Source organism: Ptychodera flava, chromosome 13, assembly GCF_041260155.1.
Source record: "Ptychodera flava strain L36383 chromosome 13, AS_Pfla_20210202, whole genome shotgun sequence".
NCBI classification, from domain to species: domain Eukaryota; kingdom Metazoa; phylum Hemichordata; class Enteropneusta; family Ptychoderidae; genus Ptychodera; species Ptychodera flava.
This window is the reverse complement of record NC_091940.1, coordinates 42,134,978-42,161,017: the sequence shown is the minus strand read 5'-3', so window position 1 is coordinate 42,161,017 and position 26,040 is coordinate 42,134,978. Positions and strand designations below refer to the sequence as shown.

The window sequence follows — 26,040 nt, the reverse complement described above, 5'->3', positions numbered from 1 at the left end:
GACCGCTCAACACGTTGTAGAGTTCGTGAAGCACTCACGCACGCATGCTGACTATCATACATCGCAGATACACACTTTATCGAAGCGAAGAAACAAATTTCATTGCTTTTAATAGGGCGAACGATAACCTCGGGGACAATTCTGTCCACCAGCAGTGTTACCAACCCAGGTTAGAAAATACGGCTAGTTTTCAATCGGATTCGAACCCACAACATACGGCATCAGTCGCCTAGCTGAGAGGCCACAGACAGAACCACTCGGCTAAATCTCCACTCCCAAAAAACTTTGATCAAGTAAATCCCAGTAAATATTCCTAATAAGCAAAGTTCATTAAATATGTAAATTAGGAATTGGCTTAAGTAAAAATGCTTAATGATTGTCAATAATGTTGTATCATGGTATCTGCAATGTACATAGCAAGTTTCATCAATTTTGATCAAGTCAATTCAGATAAATATCCCTAATTATGAAAATTCATTTAATATGCAAATTAGGAATTGGCTGAAGTAAAAATGTCTTTTGACTTTCAATAATGTTATATCACAGTATCTTTGATGTATATAGCAAATTTCAACAACTACAATCAAGTTAATTCAGATATATATCCCTAATTGGGAAAGTTCATTAAATATGCAAATTCGGAATTGGCTGAAGTAAAAATGCTTAAAGACTTTCAAAAATGTTGTATCATAGTAGCTCCGAATACATGTAGCAAGTTTCATCAACGTCTGTCCAGTCAATTCAAATATATATCCCTAATTAGCAAAGTTCATTAAATGTGCAAATTAGGAATTGGCTGCTGTTAAAACGCTTAATGACTTTCAATAATGTTAGATAATAGTATCTTTAATATACATACCAAGTTTGGTCAATTTTGATCAATCAAATCAGACAGATATCCCTAATTAGGAAAGTTCATTAAATATGCAAATTATCCACTATCTTTCATATAACCCCTTAATGGTTCCCACTGCTGATATATCTTGGTGTGATCAACATTTGTAGCAAATCTCATCAAATTGTGTGTAGTCGTTTTTAATGTATATCTGGTTTTTTCTAAAATCATTAATTATGCAAATGAGCAAAAAATATGCAAGCCACACCCACCAAAAACTAATCAATTCTTGCCATTTGCTAACTGAATATATGTACCAGATTTGATTCTGATCTGATTAGCCATTTTTGAGATATCGGACCAACAGACAGACAGACAGACAGACAGACACACAGACGGACAGACAGACAGACATCGCTGCGACATATGCTCACATGTGTAAACACGTGAGCAAAAAATAGTGACAACATCACTGTTCGCTCCCATATAGTTATCAAAACAAGTCAACAATTGTATGAAACATGGACATACATATACAGACAGACTGACATACACAGACTGGCACAGAGTGATGACATTGACCCCAAGTGTGCCTTGGCCCATGGAGAGTGATAAAGATATAACAAACAGCTGAATGTAATGATAAAATAGTTAAGTATAGGCCTATACAGGCACTGAAGGTGAATATGTTACAGCAATTTGAATAGTTTCTTTTCCTTTTCTACTTCTGTGATAATATTTAAGACAATCAATCTGCAAGGCAGTTTATGTATTGACAAATATGTTATCTTTTACAAGCACACAGTAAACTGTTCTTGATTTTTCATTTACAATATTTGACATAGACTGAAATACATGACATGCAACCAATGCTTACACTTTGCCTATACACCAGATACATGGAGAAATTTCAACATACAATCATCAACTCAGAAACCCTACAGGAAAAAGTAAACATTGTTTTCTTCCAGAACAGCTGGTACATCCACATCTGGAACAACTTACAAACTTAACCAATTACACAAGGATGATGACACAAGAGATAAAGTTAAACTGTGGTGAACTTGACTATTCCTTTCAAATCCTTACCCTAACTTGACATCTTAAACTAAAATACACTGCATGGTTAATTGTGCACAAAAATACATCGGGGTGGACCATTTGATAAGGGATGGCGTCTGGAAGATCGATGAGACCTGTACATTATCTTTTTTATCCGATCCATTGTACATTCTTTTTTCCCCACTCTCTCACCTTTTCTTTTTGTCAAACCTTCTCTGGCTGAATTTTTTTTATTGGCATTTGTTAGGAATTTTTTCAAAATCTGCCAGGATTTTTTGCCTATTTCAACACCAAATACAGTTTACCATATCAAATGCTTACTAAATCACCACATTATATACTCTTAGTTCCAGTAGATATAAAATTACCAAAAAAAATCTTAAAAATACAAAATGAAAGATATCCCAGTAAAACTGAAAGTTTCGCAAAGTTGCCCAAAAAATTCAAAATTCCGGATTTCAACTTAATTTCAATATATCTTATTAACAAAAACCCTAAGGACCGGTTTACTAAATATCAAAGCAATCAGACTGGTAAATTTTGAGAAACAAATTTTTTGACCAAAAATGAGAAAAATTGCCCCCAAAATACAAAATTGCAGATTTCATCCTAATTTTAAATATATCTAATCAACATAAACCCTAGGAACCTGTACACTAGATATCAAAGCTACCAGATCAGAAGTTTTTGGAGAAAAATTTTTGACCAAAAAAGGCAGAAATTACCCAAAAAATAAAAAAAATTGCCAGTTTCAACATACCTTCAATACATAACATTGAGATTAATCTTAGATACCTGTATACCAAATACATGTATCAAAGCTATCAAATCAGCAGTTTTTGGATTAAAAAATTTTTTATCAAAAATTGGGAAAATTGCCCCAAAATTACAAATATGACAATATCAATACAATTTGTACAAGCATGACTGAAGTCATTCTGAGGAACATGAATATTAAGTTTCATAGCATTCAGACGAGCGATTTCAGAAAACAAGATTTTTTGACTAAAAACGGAAAAAATACCCTAAAAATACAAACATGCAAAATTTCATCCCAATTTTCGTACACATAATTTAGAATACCTAAAGAAATCTGCATGCCAAGTTTCAACCAAATCTGACCAATGCTTACTGAGTTTTAGCCATTTGTAGGATTTTTCCTTTTTTCCCCCTCATTTGCATATTTTGGCACTGACATGTTCATTTGAACAAATTCACATCTCCACCCCTAGGTGCACCTGTACACCAAATACTAGGACAGAAGGTGCTACGGTTTAGGAGTTTTTGATTCGGACGGACTAACAGACATACATACATACTTACATACATACACACAGACGCCATTTTTCAACCTTATACGAATACCTCCCATTTGCATATATACATATGCATATATGGGAGCGTAAAAATGCTATGTACCAAACTGTATGATATTCTTAAACAAATTCTGTTATTGACACACATATACAAATGTAGAAAAAACACAAATGAAGATTGTAGCGCACATGGACATTGTGGCTACATTGGACACCTTTGGGCCTTTACCAGACACAGTCATAAACAAAAAAAAATATTAATAAATGACCACATATGGTACATTGTAAAGCTGCTACTGCGTGCTTTTGTCTATTAATACATGGACAAGTCATTGAAAATGACACAGTCCCTGTTGGATCTCACAGGAAGCATTCTAAAATACTATACCTTCAGTCTTCTAGGTATCATATAGGGCTTTATTTTATAGGAATTCTAAAGGTTTTTAGTAAGTGAACATGAAAAAAATTACAACAAATGGGTACCTGAGGGCCAGGTGAGGTACATTTTGTATGCTGGAGTAGAAATAGGTAAGGTACATTGGTAGTGAAAGGGAAAATTACAAATATGACAATATAGGAAAAGGGAGGTACATGTAGATGGGATATGCTTACCAGCAGAATCTCAACGGCTCCAAGGATGTACATAGCTGCAGCAAATGATGTGCCAAGGTAAAACAAAATGCCCACAGCTCCACCAAATTCTGGACCCAATGCTCTAGAAATCATGAAGTATGATCCACCACCAGGTACCACACCATTAGTTGCTATGGCACTCATTGATATGGCTGTCAGCATAGTCTACAGAAAAAAAAATATTGACACTGTGGAAATTTGGATGATATTACCAAGATTTTCCCAAGTGGAAAAAGAAAAAAATAAACTTTTTCGATGACACATGCTGGTTCGTTAATGTCCAGATTCTCAAATTTATTGAAGATAACTTTTCATTTCCTACTACGGCAGTTTATGGATTGAATATCTTTCACTGCATTTGATTTTTAATTTTCCAACGTCAAAACCTTTTACAGCTATAGTGATAATTACATTTAAGACTTATATGGCCTGATTTGAATGTTCTTGTATAGATGTGTTTTAAAAACTCTTGTGCTTTTTACCAAATTTTAATGTGTTTTGTGGCTTTTATAGGATTTATGAATCTTTCAATTTGAAAGTCCATGGGAGCAATATGGAATAATGATCTTTCTATGGATTTTGTCACCACTGTCAATTGTTGCGATGGACAGGGTCAGTGTGCCCTCTAAGGGGAGGTGAAAACAATTCTTTTTGAGTCAAATTGAAGAAAACTTTACTTGCTCTGCGTCACCTCATGCATGAAAATGGTTATAACCAAAAGTCAGCAGTTGTACCGGGTGAGTATAGCGCCCTCTATGGTAGTGTGTCTTTCTCGATTCCCGGTGCTCTCGTGTTAATAGTCAGTGAGAAGACAATGAAAACAACAATGGCTGCTTCCTTCCCATCAATTAATCAGCAAGATAAGTGTACTATCAGCAGGTAGTATCACTGCACAGACTTATAGAAATTACGTATTCTGATATTTTATGGCAAAAAAAAACTACAGGGAAACATGTTATCTGTGTAAATTATGAATCTGCTGGCAGTCATTGGCAGGCTTTTTAAAGCTGCGTTACTGACACGTAACCTAATACTCAGCAAAAAGTAAAAATAGTGAGCAAATTTTGGATCATGTAGTATATTGTTAAACAGTTATTTGTGAGATTTTTACTGTTTTCCTCGTAAATCAAGTCTTATACCAGATTAATAATGGCAATGTGAATTTATGAAAACCACGAAAACTATGGCCAAGTTCAAGCTACCGTACATTGACTGACTGAAACTGGTTAATGTATCTCTTATAAGAACTTTCCTCAACCAATGTTTTTAGTATTATTCATCTCCCTCTCATTGTGCTGCTCCTTGACTGTTGATATGATGTGCTCTCTTGTATATGTTAGTTTTGTCAATAGCTGAAATCACAGAATATCTATCACAGGTTTGTCAATAGCTGAAATCACAGGATATCTATCACAGGTTTGTCACTAGCTGAAATCACAGGATATCTATCACAGGTTTGTCACCAGCTGAAATCACAGGATATCTATCACAGGTTTGTCACTAGCTGAAATCACAGGACATCTATCACAGGTTTGTCACTAGCTGAAATCACAGGATATCTATCACAGGTTTGTCAATAGCTGAAACCACAGGACATCTATCACAGGTTTGTCACTAGCTGAAATCACAGGATATCTATCACAGGTTTGTCACTAGCTGAAATCACAGGATATCTATCACAGGTTTGTCACTAGCTGAAGTCACAGGATATCTATCACAGGTTTGTCACTAGCTGAAATCACAGGATATCTATCACAGGTTTGTCAATAGCTGAAATCACAGGATATCTATCACAGCTTTGTCACCAGCTGAAATCACAGGATATCTATCACAGGTTTGTCACTAGCTGAAATCACAGGATATCTATCACAGGTTTGTCACTAGCTGAAGTCACAGGATATCTATCACAGGTTTGTCACTAGCTGAAATCACAGGATATCTATCACAGGTTTGTCACTAGCTGAAATCACAGGATATCTATCACAGCTTTGTCACCAGCTGAAATCACAGGATATCTATCACAGCTTTGTCACCAGCTGAAATCACAGGATATCTATCACAGGTTTGTCACTAGCAGGACAGTCCCTTTTCTATCATCACTTTCATCTAATATGTTTCGTTTCAATGGAACCTGCAGAAGAATTATGATTCCACCAAACTTCTTGTCTTCTTGATGATATGACTCAAAAAAGATTTTATTCCTTGTATTTTCACCTGTCAGAAAATGCTGATAACTAACCACATCTCCACTGAGGCATCCTCATCTCTGAATTTTGGTTTCATCTCTCAATCTACTGAATGATATATGAAAGTTTTATCATCCTGCCAATCTCATCATTGTTATAATTACTGTAATTAATCTCAGTTAACTGTTGAGCCAAAGGCTCGTCTCACACAATTGAGAGAATTCAACATCCAATGAAATATAAAATCTTTTACAGAAACAACTAAAATCAAATGGTTTCCCTGACGGATACATTTTACATGTATACCCTGCCCAAAATGCTGTCAAAAATGAAACTCTCTGAATTGATGCAAGATGCATTGATGCAAGAACTGTGAAACCAAAATAAAACCATAGACCCAATGGGTCTACCAGTATAAGGCAACTAAGATTGCTAAGGTGATGGTGAAACAGGTACAGAATGAGACATTTTCTTTGCATTTATCTTGAGCAAATCTTGATATACATATTTCATCGTTGACTTTTAAGATTTTTAGGGTATTTTCTTGCCATTCCATTGGTTTTTCCCAAATATCGCATGATCATTTGTTGAACTTGGAAATATCACGTGCAGAAATGCAACTGAACAGCGCACTGAGTATCAGTGACATTATTGTCACACAGTGCCGGGTACTGTCAATAAATACAGTTCGATAGTTACCTCTCGACAAACGAGATCTATTTGAATTCTACTGAGCAGAGCATTTATCTGTACATTGCATGATTGCCGTGAAACGAAACAGAAATTGTGCAGTATCGTTAAAATTCATGTCATGAACACAAACATATCATCATTTATCTGTACAATTTTTCACTGGCTATAGTCCTCCCACAACAGCCCTGCCATGCAGGGTTACCACCACAGAACATTTTCGTTAGATGAAGCCAGGGTTGAAAAACATACCCTCGAGTGAAACAAATTTCTTGGGGCCAAGTTCTTTATCTCACCATTGTTTCATTTTGACGTGCTTTATAGAACAAATAAGAAAATCTTAGACTATAGAATTCAGTAGATTTTCTATCGGATTTGAACACACAAGGTACAGCATCCATTCATCCGGTGAAGATATAGCAGACAAAACCGCTCGGCCAAATCCCAACCCTTAAAAAGAGTGGTTCAATAAACGAGGTTAGTTGTTACAATTTTTGTGACTGTGACTTCTCCGCACGCTAGAGTTCATGAAGCACTCGTACTCTGTAATCCTTGTGTTTTGATTTTAATCTCACTGAGATCTGTTTCCTCATGCCTTTGTTTACTTCTCTTTTCTCTGTCACTCTTCCTCTTATTCATAATGTATGCAGAGTTTAGCTTTTTCACCTGTTTGTATTCACCCTCACATACCAGTAATGTGTGATATCTCTTTTGACTAACACTTCCTCTTTGGCTTGGCTTGGCCTGGCCTGGCCTAACCTGGCCTATCTTGGCTTAGCCTGGCCTGGCTTGGCTTGGCCTGGTCCAGTCTGGTCTGGACTGTCCTGGCTTGGCTTGGCCTGGACTGGCCTGGCCTAGCCTGGCCTAACTTGGCTTAGCCTGGCCTGGCTTGGCCTAGTCTAGTCTGTCATGGCTTGGCTTGGCCTGGCCTAGCCTGGCTTGGCCTGGCTTGGCCTAGCTTGGCTTGGTTTGGCTTGGTTTGGCCTAGCTTGGCCTGACCTGGCCTGTCATTGAATTTACACATGTATGCTATATTATCAGTTCAGCAGCTTGTTGCTATAATTGAAAGCTATAACAATTTCTTAAAAGTTAATTTCTTTTGTAATGTTTATGTTCAAATAAATTTACGTCTAGAATTTTAGACCTGAACAAGTACTGGTACACATATTTCTTGTATGTACAAAGGTTGACTACACCTTACCAATCTAGAGATCACTTGAAAAATCAATTATTCCATCTATTAAAAACTCAATGAACAAGATTGCTGCAGTTCAAGACTTCACTGAGGTTTATTAAGAGATTGGACATTGGCTAAATATATGTCAAAGTAAAATTGTAGTTGAACACAATGTAAGCTTCTTATTATCACTGATGGTAGTGTAATAGATACATGTACAGGTAACCAATGGCAACCAAGGGAGTTATGATAACACAAAACAAGGTGCACCACTTACCGTGCAACAACATATAAACACAATGAAGAAACCTTCAAGTACACCAGCATTGCCAACAATCCATGTTAGACGTAAAAACAGGATGACACCAAGAATGTTTTGAAGACACGGTAAGTACACTCCCATGATTGTTCCCATCTTGGTTGCCTGGAGACAAAAAATATGCCAGTTACAAAGGAGTATACAAAACAATATAACAAAATTCCACTACAGATGAGCTTTCATTGCAGTTTTTCTGCCTGATATTAAAACTCTCGTTTGATTTTCTTTTATGAAGTTCTGATTGTCTTTCTGTTTGTGTGTGTAGAACCAAACTATGGTATTTACTGTGGAAACAATTTACTTCTATTGGAACACAACACTGCAATTACTTCACATGTTCCTGCCACAGTACAAACACCACTTCTAATCGAGCAATCTCCACACAGAGATTGGAGCCCGGTGTGCCAGCAGTGCAGCATGGATAATTCTAACCTAGCTAAAGAGTCTCTGAGTCGTTGACCGCACGCCCTCACCAATCTCTGCTGCAAGCAAATTTAAATATTCCAAACTGGGAGTTCTTTCAGTCAGTGCCCAACTGGTTTAAACATGGCAGACATCTCAGATTTTGATAGGAGCTATCCAGCTAGAAATCGCACTTTCCGTACACTGGTAAAATAATGCATTATACACTCGTAAAAATTATACATGATAATCTGTTAAAACTTTGACAATCCCGTCTGAAAAGCTGACAGCCATTGGGGCATACATTTTGAATCATCAATTCACATCCATGTATCCTAGAGCAAGATCTATGTTTTGCAAGTGTTCACAGAATGGAGGACTGACATTGAAACTGGTGTATTGTTCATTATCTAATTTTTTTCGGTTCAAAGTATTATAATATAAAAAATGTATATTTTGGAAAACGCGCAATACCCAAAAAGTAGGTGTAAAATGTCGCCTGTGGCAGAGATCAGTGTGGCTACTGCTGAGACTCCCTAGCTACATTATAATTGTCCATGCCGCAATCTCTGTACGGAGATTGCCAATTGAGTTGCCCCTTATACATGTAAACCCTGCAGATTCAAACGAGCAGCACATGTTCTATATACATGTATACCATACATTTTAGAGTGATATCATTAGTACCGGTATTTTCACACTCCCTCCACAGAGGGCAGTGTGTGGTATTTTGCTACAGTACTGGTATAGGCAAATGGACTGAATTCTTGACTGTTACTGGTACCCCCTTGACACAATCAATGTAACCACTCCCAGTTCACTTAAGGTAGCGACTGAGGTTCAATGACACCTACATAAACCGGTACATTCTGCATTTTCGCAGAAGAGCAGAGGTCGCTCACCCGACATGTAACACATTTTCTATTCGCTCAGTCATCAAAGACTTCAAAAAATTTGTTAGTTTTTCAAAAACTGAGTGCATACATTTATTTTACTAAAGAGCATGTTTTTTTAGCTTTTTTACATACCGGTATACAAGTAAAATGTGTAGGTACACATATGCAATCAACCTTGGTGATCTGTTTACAGCACTAGACAGGTGGGTATACTGGGCAAAAAACAATGTCTTGGATTTTTGAAAGTCTCTTTTGTTTTTGTTCAATAAGCCTTCAAAGTGTCAACTTGATGATTTTTGTATAAATTATCGGCCTTCGTTCATCTTCACTTATAGGCAACTTACTGGAAATCTGAGACACAGACTTTCAGATATATTCATTCACTGTCCATGGGTGAAAAACCAGGCAAATCTGTCCAGGTGCCGTTGACTTATCCAGTACTTATTTGAATAAAGTACACTCTATCAAAAACGGAACCAAGGATATCAACGATTTGTGTAAATGACCAATACATGTATGTGTCACACATTACAGCCAAGAAGTTTGATTATAGCTAAAAAGTTCGACGTGCACATTTTTTTCAGTGATTTTTATCAAACAGTACTAATTTAAAATATTAAGCCTTAGTTTTGTGAAGTTAGAACATGTTTGGAATTGTAGGTTGTGTGAAAATAGCAAGAAATTGGCGAGAAATTATACGCTAAAATGGCCACTGGTTGGTGCAAAGAGAAGAAGGAACATTGCAAGGATTTATTGCGATTGGACAATGTACCGGTATAAGTGGCAGTGACCAAACCTGTTTTTTCCTCCGAAAGCCAAACTGTTGATGTCTTGAAGGTGCATACATACCTTTTTTTGTGCTTTCTTCTTCGGTACATCTCCAAGTTCTTCATTTTCAATTGATTTCTGTGGCAGAGGATTGTAATTGACTAAACTGCTTAAAAGAGTTGATATCTTGGGTCTCTGTTGCATCTCATCCTGCCATTCACAAAAAAAAGATATGAGAGAAAACAGATGCCAGCAGTTTTCAATTAACAAGTCATCGTTGATGACACAGTCCCCAGTTGTTAATTGGTAATTTGATTACAGGTCCTCGGAGAGCGAGGATAGAGTCCTGTTCATTAATTGGGTCTGTGATTAAAAATACTGCAATACAGATTAGGTAATGGCCGAGAATGAGCTCCATGGTGGTGAAAACGTAAAACCAGTCTGTGCTTCCACCCTAATTACAACAATGATTCAAGTAATAATTAATCAATCAAGTTGCAAATCATTTTTCATTCAATTATAACACTGACAGATTATCACCTCTATCACATTTCATACAATTTGATGCAGTGCTTCAGGGCATAAACCCTAAAAACAAAAATTCATTATGTATGTAAAGTAGCAATTAATTCAAATGACAAAGCTAAGTGTCACTGGATTGTATTACAGAACTGTGAGATCAACATCTATACCATGTTTCATCAAATTTGATGTAGTTTTTCTGGACATATGAGCCTAATTATGAAAATTCATTAAAAATATGCGGATAAGCAATTAATTGACAAGAAACTGCTACATATCTTTGCACGCCATTAGACTACTGGAAGAACAAAATCTGTACCATGTTTCATTAAATTTGATGCAGCATTGCTAGACATATGACAATAATTATAAAAGTTCATTAAATATGTATATTAGCAATTAATTGACATGATACTCCTTAATGGGTTCACATAGTATTATAATACAAACAGATCAACATCTGCACCACGTTTCATAAAATTTAAAGCAGTATTTCTGGAGATAGCCCACTAATTGGGAAAAGTAATGAAATATGCAAATTAGCAATTAACATGATACTGCTAAGTGTCTTTGTACATTATTGTAGGACTGTGTGCTGAAGATTCGTACCATTTGTTTCATTAAATGTGTTGCAGTATTTCTAGACATCACCCTAATTACAAAAATTCATCAAATATGCAAATTAGCAATTAATTGATGCAATACTGACATATGTCATTGAGTGATATTAGAACTGTGTGTGAAAAATATCTGCACAAAGTTTCATCAAATTTGGCACAGTCGTACCAGAAACAGCGCTCTCATCATGAATTATGCAAATTAGCACTAATTATGTAAGCCACACCAACATAAATGGACCTGCATATGTATGCCATCGGTAGTATCCTTGTACTAAGCTTAAACAGCATTGGCACAGGCATATCTGAGACATGTGCATTCATGAGCCCCTATGCATGGACATAGCATTAATGTTAATACCATCCTTGAACCCGTGGATCAATCCTGACGACCCTGTGGATGGATATCAAATACAGGAAAGAAAACGGCCATCACACAGCCATTTTTTATTGGATCATTACAAAAATTGGTGTGCATATGGCATATACGAAATAGGAATTAATATATGTACCAACTTTCAATGCAATCACGCCCAGCATTCACTCAGAAATTTACGTGAACGGACACACAGTCATCAAATATAACAAAACGGCCGCCACTCAGTCATTTTAGACCAGATCAAAGCAAAAATCAATGTGCATATGTATAACATATGGAGTAATCAATGTACCAAGTTTGAATGGAATCGCACCTACATGTAGCATCACTGAGAAATTTGCGTGAATATACGCACCGACACAAATACCGGTACAAGAAACAAAATGGCCGTCACAAAACAAATTGAGGTGCATATGTATGACATAGGTAATAATCTTTGTAGTACAAGCAAGTTTGAATGAAATCACTCCAGGCATCTCTGAGATATCTGCGTGAATGGATGCACGCATGGACGCACGCACGCACGGACACAACCAAACCTATAAGTCTCCCCGGACAGTGTCCGTGGGGACTAAAACTCAGTCCTCTAAATCTTGTAGAGTTATACTTGTGGCTAATACATAAATTTTGAGAGTTTGCAGCCGCTACATGCAGAATTGAGCAGTTGTGGTAACAACATGTAATTCCAGTGTCTGTGGCAACAACATGTAATTCCAGTGTCTGTGGCAACTACATGCAATTTCAGTGTTTGTGGCAACTACATACCGCTACAATTCCAGTGTTTGTGGCAAGTACATGCAATTCCAGTGTTAGTGGCAAGTACCGTATTCCTCCGATTCTAAGACCCTGCCCGTTTATAAGACCCCCCAGGATTATTTTATCAATTCGTAATTAGCTGTTAGTTCGTTTATAAGACCCCCAGGGGGGTACACCCGAATTTTGACTGGAACAATAGAGCCATTGTCATGTAATGAGACCAGAATATCCACAACACCTACGCTGCTTATCAAAGTCACAAACAAGTGTCAAGTGAAGTATCAAACCTCACACTGTGTGACACACACGCACACTATTGTTGGGTTTGGAACATGTCAATCGGGAACAGTTCTATCATTTCCTGGCGATAAAACTACACTTGGATTTCACTACCTAAATGAACAATATAAAAGAGTTTGATTTTTTAGCGTCTCGATCTAGTACAATGTCGTCTTTTCGTTACTGTCATTTTGCTACCATCAAAATAAGCAGATTTTTCAACATCTGATTATGTACGAATCGAACATTTCGATGCAATTTGGATTCCATGAAATGAACATTTAGGATAGTATCTTGAACTACGGCTACAGCATTTTGATCGTGTATGTTGTCTGCATCTCGGCGAAGTTCATACGGCAAACCAAGTTCTAGCTGATTGCGACGGTAGTTAGGCATGCCGACAGCGAGAATGTTTTAATAATTACTTTTTTTTCCTTGCCCATGACGACCGTGCACTGTCTTATGACTTTTCGGGAAAAAAGTCTACGATAAATCGACGCATTTTTATAGGATCTTGTGACGATGTCGGGAAATCCTTTTGTTGCCGTTATCAATGGAAAATTTGGGACGTGTGAATGACACGAGCTTTGAACTTGCTTCGCTCAACTTTTACACTTTTGTTTTCATACTACTGAGGCAAAAGACTACGGCACATGAAAAAGTTGCTCTTTAAATGATGTGCTTATAAAGATTTTTTCAACAGTTTTCTATCAGGTAAGGTATCTTTTGTGATCATTGTGAATAGCTGTACGTTTTCTCTACGTTCAAATTTACCATTAAAGTATAAAAAGATTTTGTTACGTGCAGAGAAAACGAACAAAAGGGTGAACTCAGCAGTTAACGTTTAAACGAAATTTATTACGAAAATAAAACTAATTGCTAAGTCAGGGATAGAGTACAAGCTTTAAAAGTGTACAGACTACTTATCTCAGCTGGGACGGCAGAGCTCCAGTCTCAGAGTTGTAACAGTCAGTCGGATGAATGAACAGTCCTTTGGCTTGCAGGCTTGAAACTGCACAAAGTCCACAGTATAAATCCAGCGTTGGCAGTGAAGGTCTTGAAAGGTCTTGAGAATGACTACTGCTGGAGTTTAGTAACACACAAGAGACACGATCCCAAAAGTCTGACTGGAAGCTGAGCACGTCCCTTTTATAAAGGCATATAAGAACAATCTAGAACTTTTATTGACATGCTAATTACTGTTCTAAAATTATCTCCCTTACACAACTAATCAACTTTCCAGAACATTCCAAACATGACTAATTGAATTCAAGGTTGTGAGGTCATCAAGGGCAGTGACCTTGAGAATGTTCTAGACTAATTGAACTCAGGTCATGATGAGTGTGGGGGGAATGACCTACATAACACACCCCCTCTTCAAAAAGGAAAATTTTTCAATGAAAAATCTTTCTTTTACAAATGTAATCTTAAAAGTGTGAACAACAATAAGTTCTAAATACGAGAGAGACAGTCTGCAATTAAATTGTCTCTGCCTTTGATATGTCTAATGTCAAGATTAAACTCCTGTAACATTAAACTCCATCTTAGCAATCTCTGATTTTTGCCTTTGAATTTCTGCAGAAAAACAAGAGGGTTGTGATCAATATAAACCACTATTGGCTGATTTGAAGAAGTAACATAAACTTCAAATGCTGTAAAGCTAATATCAAAGATAAACACTCTTTTTCAATTGTAGAGTAGTTTCTCTGGGATTTGTTAAATTTGAGTGAAAAATAGCAAACAGGATGATCTATCCCATGACTATGCTCTTGCAATTTATATTGGAAAACTTGAAATGGCACTGAATTTGGCATAAAGTATGCATGGCAAAGTCCAGTTATTTTTATTGAGTTCGATAAAGTCATTGTTCGGCAAATTCTTGGCTTCCCCTTGGAGATATTCCGCTTTCGCAGGATTCAGTCTGTCTGGAATGTTGTTCCACTGGATTACTGTCGCAGACATCTTCATTGTGATAGATGATGTTTGTCTCGTTGGAATATCTTGGAACAAATGTTCATGGATTGGTTCTTTCAGCTGTTGTTGTTGTTCTGGCTGGAGGTGTGCCAACTTTGTAGACTCCAGCTTCTCCAGGATTTCTGAGTTCTGAAGCTTGACCGAGCCCAGCTTTGAGTTTAGAGTATTTTCACTCAAGTCAATTTCAGTATCACTATCTTCATAATGGTTTGAACTGACTGCACTGACAGGCTGAGTTATTGTAGGATTATCCCTATCCAAATATGGCTTAAGCATATTTATGTGACATAGCTGTTTTTGTTTTCGCCTGTCAGGTGTTATTATGATGTAATTTAAATCACTCAATTTCTTATCAATTAGATATGGCCCAAAGTAACGAGCATGGAGTGGTTTGCCAGGAATCGGAAGTAGAACAAGAACCTTTTGACCCGGTTCAAACTTCCGTTTTGAGGTGCTTTTATCATATTTGGTTTTCATTGACTGCTGAGATGACTCAAGATTTTCTCTGGCTAATTCACATGCTTTAGAGAGTTTTGTACGAAAATCTGACACATATTGCAAAATATTCAGACAATCATCATCGTCTGATAGGAATTTCTCTTTAACGAGCTTAAGTGGGCCACGGACTGTATGTCCAAATACAAGCTCAAATGGGCTAAAACCAAGAGACTCCTGAATTGACTCTCTAACAGCAAAGAGCAAAAAATGAATTCCTTCATCCCACTGCTTCTCTGTGTCAAAACAGTAGGTCCTAATCATGTTTTTCAAAGTTTGATGAAATCGCTCAAGAGCACCCTGACTTTCTGGATGATAGGCGGATGACCTATACTGTTTAATGCCTAGCTGATCCATTACTTGTTGAAAAATTCCAGACATAAAGTTGGAGCCTTGATCGGACTGGACACATTTAGGGAGGCCAAATAAAGTGAAAAATTTGACTAAAACTTTCACTATAGTCTTTGTCTTTATATTTCTCAGTGGTATGGCTTCTGGGAACCGAGTTGATGTACACATTATTGTCAGCATGTACTCATTTCCTGATCTTGTTTTTGGTAGGGGCCCAACACAGTCTATTAGTATCCTACTAAATGGTTCTTGAAATGCAGGAATTGGCTGTAAAGGGGCCTTTGGAATAGTCTGATTTGGCTTTCCTACCATTTGACATGTGTGACAAGTTTTACAGAAATGTGCTACATCCTGCCTGAGATTAGGCCAATAAAAGTGACTGAGAATTTTATGATAAGTTTTCCTGACTCCTAAGTGACCAGCCCAGGGCGTTTCGTGGGCCAGGCGCAATATTTCAGCACGGTAGGGCTTTGGAACCACAATTTGATGTTTTATAGCCCAATCGTCATCAACCAAACATCTGGAGGTCTCCATTTACGCATGAGAATACCAGATTTTGTATAATAGGAAACAGAGCTATCTGAAGTTTTACCTTCATCATCTACCCTGTCAAACAAAGACAAAACATCTGGGTCTTTGTGTTGTTCTGCAATGAGATTTGATCTAGAAAATGTCTGACTTTGGTCAGCAGAAGTTTCACTGGAAGTTTCAAATCCACGAGGGATAACGGAATGATCCGTGTCAAACACCTGACTGAGAAAGGTGTCATTTAAGTCAACATCTGTGACATTATTTTTGAGAGTATTTTGATTCTCGGAAGTTTTCTTTGACATGGCTCGAGTAATGGCACATGAAGGAAATAAATCGGGTATCTCTTGTTCAATTGGCTCTGGATCTTGATCTAAACTAGGATTATCAGTCACAAGTGGATTAGTAATGACCTTGTCCCCAGCAAGGTCGTTTCCAAGAAAGGTGAATCCCTTCAAAAGGCAAAAAAGGCCTAATACCTAAAGCCACAGGTCCAGAAACAAAGTCCGAAGACAAATAGACATTATGGAGAGGAACAGAAATGTAGTCATTACAATCTACCCCCTTAATAAGAACTTTAGAACCTGAAAATGACTTTTCAGAAAACGGCAGGGTATCTGCCAACAAAAGAGACTGGGAAGCCCCGGTATCTCTTAAAATTTTGACAGGGGTAGCGGAAGAAAAATCACTAGAAAGTGATATAAAACCATTATGAATAAATGGTTCGAAAATACCCATAATGCTATCTTGAGAAGAATTGACCTTGACCTCATTAATTGGGGATAAGAGGGATTTAACCTCAGAAAATGTGTTGCACACATTATTAGACTCTAATTGAGTTGATGAAGAAATAAAGCCGGTGGGCTTAGATCCACTTTGACCACTTTGACCTTCACGTTTTCTTTTCAATTTGAAACAATCTGACATTAAATGGCCGTCTTTCTTACAATAATTACAAGAAAGTGTACCGAACTGTTTGTCAGAAGGAGATTGAGACTTGGGATCTGATGATGTGGGAGTGGTTACTTGAATTTTGTGAACTGTTGTCATTTGATTTTCTACTGTCCTTTGAGAAATTCTTGGATGAAAAGGACGAGTTAAATTTACCTGCATTGTTTCTGTATGAAAAGGACTGGGATGGTTTGCTGAGAAATGAAGATTTGTGAGTCAATGAATAATCATCGGCCACACGTGCAGCAACCTCCAATGTATCTGCCTTTTGTTCATTGATAAACGTCTTGATGTCACTCCGGATGCACCTTTTAAATTCCTCAATCAAAACAAGTTGTCGTAATTTGTCATAATTCTGACTGACCTTTTTCGAAGAACACCAACGATCAAACAGTTGTTCTTTGTTCGAGCAAATTCAACATAAGTTTGATCCTTCACCTTCTCACAATCCCTAAATTTCTGACGGTAAGCTTCAGGCACCAACTCATAGCCCTTGAGAATTAATTCCTTCACAGAATCATAATCTGAAGCCTGCTCTACTGACAACTGAATGTAAATTTCTCTGGCTTTACCCACCAAAGCACTCTGCAAAAGCATAGACCAGGACTCCTTAGCCAATTCAGACTCTGAGCAATTTCTCAAAATGAAGGAAATATTTATCAACATCCTTTTCTTGGAAAGGGGGAACTAACCTGAAATGCTTAGTGATGTCAAACTTGTCTGAAGGGAAGAATTTTCCTGACTGTCCAAGCTCTAAACGTCTCATTTCTAACTGTAGTCGATGTTCTTCCAATTCTCTCTCCTTTTCTCTCTGTCTTTCTTCCATTTGTAATTCTTTGTCTTTCATTTGTAATTTTTCCTGCCTTTCCCTTTCTTCCATTTGCAATTTTTCCTTTTCTAATTCAATTTCTTAAGCTCCAAATCTGCCTGTATTTCTAATTCTAATTTTTTGAGTTCGAAGGAAGACTCAGGCTCATAATCTTTTAAGGCAGACTCCTCAAAATGGCCAGAATTAACTAAATGTTTTTGCAATCTTGAACTGTATTTCTCGCTTGCGCATAGATCTTTTGATATCTACTTTAAGGAAATTTGCCAGTGCTATGAGGTTGTCTTTTCTGAGGGAATTAGATGTGTCCTGATCAAGGTAATCCATAAATTCGTCTGGCTTGAATTCCGCCATGATTGAATTTCGCTGAGTTCACAGTATACAGTAGTTTTGAAAAGGCAGGCAAAATGTTATCAAACGGCTCAAAATATTCGCCTCCCGGACGAGCCCCCAATTTTGTTACGTGCAGAGAAAACGAACAAAAGGGTGAACTCAGCAGTTAACATTTAAACAAAATTTATTAGGAAAATAAAACTAATTGCTAAGTCAGGGATAGAGTACAAGCTTTAAAAGTGTACAGACTACTTATCTCAGCTGGGACGGCAGAGCTCCAGTCTCAGAGTTGTAACAGTCAGTCGGATGAATGAACAGTCCTTTGGCTTGCAGGCTTGAAACTGCACAAAGTCCACAGTATAAATCCAGCGTTGGCAGTGAAGGTCTTGAAAGGTCTTGAGAATGACTACTGCTGGAGTTTAGTAACACACAAGAGACACGATCCCAAAAGTCTGACTGGAAGCTGAGCACGTCCCTTTTATAAAGGCATATAAGAACAATCTAGAACTTTTATTGACATGCTAATTACTGTTCTAAAATTATCTCCCTTACACAACTAATCAACTTTCCAGAACATTCCAAACATGACTAATTGAATTCAAGGTTGTGAGGTCATCAAGGGCAGTGACCTTGAGAATGTTCTAGACTAATTGAACTCAGGTCATGATGAGTGTGGGGGGAATGACCTACATAACAATTTTTTCAACAGATTTCTATCACGTAAGTTTTCTTTTGTGATCATTGTGAAGCGCTGCAAGTTTTCTCTTATGTTCAACTTTACCGTATAAGCAACCAGTGAAAATAGAAATATCATTGGCATCGTAAAATCTTTCAAAAAGACTTAATGACGACGTTATCGACTTCGACTGGTTGTACTTAGATGAAGAGGGCAATTATTGTGTTGATAAACGAAACGCGATATCCAAAGTTTCTTCCGCGCATGAACTGAAAATTCTTTGAATTTCTTCCGTTTATGTTTCATCAATTTCGTAGTTTTTCTCATGTAATGAAGGTATTTATTGTTTGAACGGCATTTGTGTGTGTCCTTTCCTGAACCTGTCCCAGCAATGAGTAGAACGATAGTGTAACAGATTTTCAAGATTATGCACGCTTTCGAAGTCTTGCGAGGGAAAAATACCAACTTCATAAGCTTAAACGGCCCTATACACTTACAGTTAGAACAAAAACGTGCATGATCGTACCATATTCCGAACAGTTGATCATAGATGACTGAATTCCACATCAGGAGACATTTCGGTCATCGATACAAGTAATAAAAAAACTTCAGGGTGTTTGCCAAAAATTCAACACATCAAATATAAAGCAGATTGGCGCAGCAATCTTTCGTCTCGGCCAGCCGATGCCTCAACACTTTACCTGTTCGAGCCTGCCTGTTCGTAAGATCGTTTCGAGATACGGTTAGACTTTTTGAAACTAGGAGCAAAATAATAAAACTCATGACGTGTAATTGGTCGTTTATTTTAAGGAGTACAGTAAATGAAAATCGTACATAGAAAACATCGGACGGACACCATCCCACTGAACAGAATTTTACCTTGACCTCATGCACTGACACCTTTGACCTATTGCGTAAATTGACCAATCACAGCCAGCGGAACTTCAGGGACTTTCCCTTCACTCATTGTCTGACCTTTGTGGCCATGCTATGTATGGGGAGCTAGCTGCTGCTGAGGAACGTACTTGTTGTACAAAGTTTCGTGGTGATTATCTATTCACGAAATACAAAGATTTATTGCTATCGTATTGTTTAGTAAAAGAAGGTATGGCAAATACGTTATATTTCAAGACTTGTTGTGGATCTCCATTAATTTATACTTGTACAGATTCGACTGCCAGTATCTACACAGCATGGCCATGAGTCGATATCACAAAGTATGAGTTGTCTGTAGCGTGAATCAAAAAATCATTGGCATAAAAATTTGCATAACATTGCATAAATTAGCATAAATTAACTTGACGTTCGATTTCACGGTGACATCCGTTTATTAGACCCCCCATATCTTTTTCGTCATCTTTGGTTCTGAAAAGGGGGTCTTAGAATCGGAGGAATACGGTACATGCAATTCCAGTGTTTGTGGCAAGTACATGCAATTCCAGTGTTTGTGGCAACTACATGCAATTCCAGTGTTTGTGGCAACTATATGCAATTCCAATGTTTGTGGCAACTACATGCAATTTCAGTATTTATGGCTCATACATGCAATTCCAGTGTTTGTGGCTAATACGTGCAATTTCAGCATTGGTTGTTAATACTGTACCACAATTTGAGCAATTTAAGAGTTCAGAGAACTTTTCTCCATCAGCCTGTTTAGTACGGCCGGCACAACAGAAGAGAAGATGAGGAACTTGTAATATTTTCGTCTAAGCATCAAAAAATGCTTTGCAGAGATTTCAAATCAAAGTTTGATATTAGATAACGCCATTCACTACCTTAATGTAAGTGTGGGGCAACCACTCACTTGTCCTTATTCCTTAATGAAGAAAAATTGTTGAAATTTTCATCATACCAGTACATGTACCATATATATGTTTTCATTAAAAATTTCAAGCACAAAGTGTCAAAGTATGATGTACAATTTGACATGTTGGTACCAGCATTTGAAATTAACATCAGTCCTGCAGTCTGAAAGTGACTGTTTTCTCGCACAAAGTTTTGCTCTTCAGATAGTCCTTGTGACCAACCAAAAATATATAGTGGAATTGGCAACTTTTGTAAACTGTGAACTTTTGACAACAAGCCTATGGTACCACTGCTTTGAGTAAAGTCACCTTTCTGTTTTAAACGTGGTTTTCAATAAAACTAAAAACTCTATATGGGTGCCAATCCAATCATATTTTATTGTTTTGCAACTTGAAATTCAGAAAAGCAAAAGAATCAGCCTAACACTAATCTTTTCTACAAAAACAAATCTGAGACATTGTACGGTCTACGTGTATCTAGTGTGACAACAACACAGGAAATACCATGACTCTAATAACCATGTTACGACATGGTACGGTCTATCTGGTGTGACAACAACACAGAAAATACCATGACTGCAGTAACCACGTACATCACGACATGGTATGGTCTATCTGGTGTGACAACAACATGGAAAATACCATGACTGTAATAACCATGTCACAACATGGTACTGTCTATCTGGTGTGATATGACAACACAGAAATTACCATGACTGCAGTAACCACGTCACGACATGGTATGGTCTATCTGGTGTGACAACAACACAGAAAATACCATGACTGTAATAACCATGTCACGACATGGTACGGTCTATCTGGTGTGACAACAACACAGAAAATACCATGACTGTAATAACCATGTCACGACATGGTACTGTCTATCTGGTGTGATATGACAACACAGAAAATGACTGCAGTAATAATGTCAAAATGAAAGGTTGTTTCTGCCAACTTCATTGTCATTGACATGTGAACATATGTGTCAGATGTACAAGTGGACACACATATTCCAGGAAATAAATGAATGAAATAAGCTCCACATTTCTGGCAAATTGCTGCATATACGAAAGCTATCTTCCAGCAAAACACCATTCAGATTGCCTTTGTTATAAAAGAGTCATGGTTTGTTATGCAAAGGATGTCATGTACCGTACACACGGGATTGAATCACACGTTTTGAGATTGATAACTTCCTTGGCACAATCTTAGCCTTCAGATCTTTCTGTTTACCAGGGTACATGTATATCTGATATGATGTAACAGTATATCAAATTCTACCGGTATGGTAAAAAAAGTGTCTATGATTCTACCTAACAATGAGTGTTTCTACAATACCCGTACGTACATGTAGTTCAATTTATTACATGTATTGTGTATTGTTGTTTAGGCCAGGAAGAAAAAATAAATTGTTCATCGGAATCGCCGCTTCTACTTTGGCATATTTGGAAATTTTTTTTTTTTGATCGCGGCAAATTCTTACTTCCGCATTACAAATATTTTTAGTACTGCCGCTGGTGGCGCCCTACACTTTGTCGGGTTTTCGCGGGCACGGGATTTTGAATGAGACTTCCGACGTGTACGTGTTTGGATACTTGACCGCCAACACGTTGTTGTGACGTCTGAATTTGGCGAATCACGACGTAAAGTGGGTCGATTTGGCCAGAAATTTCCTCGTTTTGTAAAGGTTAGTACATGTCACATCATGAGTATTAATTTGATCGCCAACATTCGACGTGATGGCCAACAGTTAGTTCCAAAGACGCTATTCTGTGTTTGTCCTGATATTACGTTCGGCGATTTGTTCAACAAGATCGTGACAGCAGATGGACGGTGCATCCGATTGAATGAAAACTGCATCGAAAGTATAAAAATTTACGGCAATGACAAAACACATGGTTGCGTCGATGTTAAAGTACGATCTGAGGTGTCAGTCTGCAGCGAGTTCAACATGAAGTTTGTAGTGTTCAATGTGTCTAACTCAGACAGTCAACGTGCACACGAAGCCATACCATCTAGGCCTACTTCCGCCACGGCGCTATCTGACACTGGCGGCCACATTCAAAATGCGTTTTCGATCATGATGTCCACTGTTACTGAAATCGGTCTGCGTGACAAAATAGATGTTTCCCACAAGCTATTACGTCCCCAAGTTCTTTACAATGATATTATTCAGCTGTTTGACGAACTAGGTGCAGGCTGGAACAAATTAGACATGGCTACCGCGACCAGAACAGTGTGTGCAGTGAGAGATAGTCTGTCAGATCCAATGCCAGATGACACTTGGGACCACTACAAGCCTTTTTTCTGAGGTGTGTGACATCTGTTGTTTATTGTATTTTAGGATTGTCTGTATATGTACACCTGGTTCTAGGAATTTGTCCCCCTACAACTGAGATGGTGTATATATACATGTTTAGTCTACCTGTGACAATTTTATGACTCTTTTTATTTGAGCTGATTTACTGATACTGTATTGGTAAAAATATATTTTCTGAATGAATGCACATTTTGTAAGAAAACAAATGTTCCTTTTATGAATGCCAGAATTGATTAACTTGTCAAGATATATAAAAAATCAAGTCTCTTTTTTTTCTAAAATATCACATTTTAATAATATTACAGGTTTATGGGGCACAGACAACAGATGAACACAGGCCAAGCCTGAATGAAACTTTGCAGTCAGCAACTGACAAGAGCAACCACAAACTTCTGATGGCGGCATTGATCAGAGTTCAGGAGGACAACAGCTATATTTGTGGCCAGCCCCTGTTCCCATGCAACCATGAATTCCACAGTGATGTTGTTGTACGCCAAGCTGTGGCCTGTACCAGTCCAATGGAAACAACTTACTACAGTGCAACAACAGTATCATTTGAAGCTTGCTATTTCTATTGTGGAGTACAAGACAGCCTTCTGAATGATGACCATATAACTTCACTCCGATCACAGTACAGTGTTGTTAGACCATTGTGTAAAATGTGTAGAGACAGTGGTAAAGAGGCCAAAACATGGGGCCAAAGTAAAATAAAAAAACTCAGATGCTAGGTCCCACCAGGGCAATATTAAAGGACAATACTGAATTGTTGGATTTCAGTGATTTGCTGTACTTGTCTGCATCTGTGCAAAAATGCCAGAGAACCGTGTTTACCTTCGGCCTAAAAAAAAAAATTTCGCTCGCCGCTCCTGGAACTTGGTCCAAAAAATCCGATGAACAAGATTTTTTTTTTATATTTGTTTATTGGTTTTTACCTCGTATAGTGCAAGGTTCTTTTCAGACGGGTGATCTTCAGCCTTCTCCACATCACTATCACCCATAAATGGCGATGTTTCACTGCATTCACGGCCATTCTCACCTGAAACGCATCAAATGGATAAACAATATACTGTAAGTTAACTTGTGAGAAGACATCTGACAAGCCAAAATGTCATGTTAAAATTGTTCTCCAAGTGATCTGTGGGTTGTATGTCATGTATAATAGCCTATTAGAACACTTCAAAGTAGACAGATCATCAAAGAGATGGCTCAACTGTAAGAAGTGTTACCGGAAACTGTGAGGAAATTGGGACACTAACAGATCAATGTGTACGGTCTTCAAAGATGCTTAACTGACACAAATTATGCACATCCAAACGGATTTACATCCCCTCAAGGCAGATTTAACCATGCCATTTTAAATGTTCACAAATTGAAGTAAACTGCCTGCATTATGGTTCAGTGGATGAGACCTTTCTAAAATGAGTCTTTCTGAAATACTAATCCAGTAGAAATATAAGGACATAACAGAACAATGCTTGAAAAAGAAACATGGTTTACTTTTGATGGAAAGTCATGATGATATGTGTGTCATACAGTAAATGCAGTTACCAAAACCATATTTTTTTTCGCTCTTTAATTTACTGGTATAAATAATTTAATTCATTCAGTGTTAGCTTAATCTTTTTTGATAAATTTACTGTTCCATCTTTGTAAAGAAAATCATGCTGATGAAGTACAGAGGAAAAAATGAATCACCGAGCAAACTGAAGCAAAATGTGCTCATCATATTGCAAATGACGCATCAGCACTTGACATCACTGTCCTCGACATAACTCTTCATATACTAAATTATTTCAGGATCAAAACAATAATTTTAGTAACTTGTAGTCATCATTACAGCATATACAGTATATTGAAGTTGTATTACCATTAGCTTGGCTGGCAAGTTGCTAGCATAACGCATCTTTTTTCTTTTTTCTTTCCCTTCTTTGTTGTACTTTTTGTGATCACAAACAAGCAAAGTTCTTTTTATACTGTGTGAGACAGTAAAAACAAAATGGCAGCTTTGAAGTGCACTGCATACATTCAAACCATTGATAATAAAACAATGTAGCTGGATCCATAAAGGTTGAGTTAATGCCAATTATTGAATGGCATGTATGCTTTTTCTGAATCTACCAGTGCCTGTACTTGGAAGGCAACCCTCTCCGATATAAATATCCTATAATAATGCTGAATATCCAACTTGTTTGGATACAGCCCCGTTGCCATAGCAAGATTTGATGACTGTTCAAAAATATTACGTATAATATAAAATTGAAGCAAATACTACAATTTTAGACAGAAAAAATGAACAGCTTAGCATCAAAGAGGCTCATCAGTGGCTCATCAGTCTACCAGTATCATAAGAGATGGAACACTTAGAATTATCATCAACAGCACCAAAGTACTTGAGTGTTTGCCTAGGGATATTGGAAGATTGTGAGGGAAATTGATAGGGGCTTATCAAAGTTAGTCTCCGGTACAAATTGGTGTCCGCAATAAAAAAAATGTAATTACCGGTATACAATTACAATTTAAAAACAGTAAAATTTCACATTATACAATATCAATGGAAATGAAGTACTTAGTATGTTGAAGTCCATAATCAGGATAAATTTATACAAAATTTTAAAAACTGTAATAAGAAACAATATTGAAAATGGTATATGGAAATGTTTTCCACTGAAAGGTGTATTTTTTCAACATGAATATGAATTTTCACCTTTTTTACTGTTTTCATTTATTTTGTCTATTTGTCTCTGATAAATGCATTTGGGGACTTTTATAAAGAGAAATGTGCTGTATTTGTTTTCACTCTAACAGTATAATCTTCTATTATGTTAAGGAGGCACTGCACCCAACACAGTATATTTTAATCCAAAATCACTTTTTTGCAAATGTTCATTCAATTTTAATTAATTTGTTCAAACAAGATTAAAATATTGGTAAGGTTCACCTTTTA

At 37.2% G+C, this 26,040-nt stretch overlaps 1 protein-coding gene across 4 annotated transcripts in view; it reads right to left on the bottom strand.

Annotated features, from left to right (window-relative positions):
• The window catches only part of LOC139148498 (solute carrier family 12 member 4-like), a 114,046-nt gene that overhangs the window by 47,426 nt on the left and 40,580 nt on the right, over positions 1-26,040 (bottom strand). For 3 of the 4 annotated variants that reach the window (XM_070719976.1, XM_070719977.1, XM_070719979.1), the window contains 4 exons: positions 24,029-24,132; positions 10,366-10,494; positions 8,177-8,323; positions 3,826-4,011 (listed from right to left, as the gene is read on the bottom strand). In XM_070719976.1, the coding sequence (XP_070576077.1) occupies positions 3,826-4,011; positions 8,177-8,323; positions 10,366-10,494; positions 24,029-24,132 (566 nt within the window). The remainder of the gene's footprint in view (positions 1-3,825; positions 4,012-8,176; positions 8,324-10,365; positions 10,495-24,028; positions 24,133-26,040) is intronic. The other variant, XM_070719978.1, reaches the window with a different exon arrangement.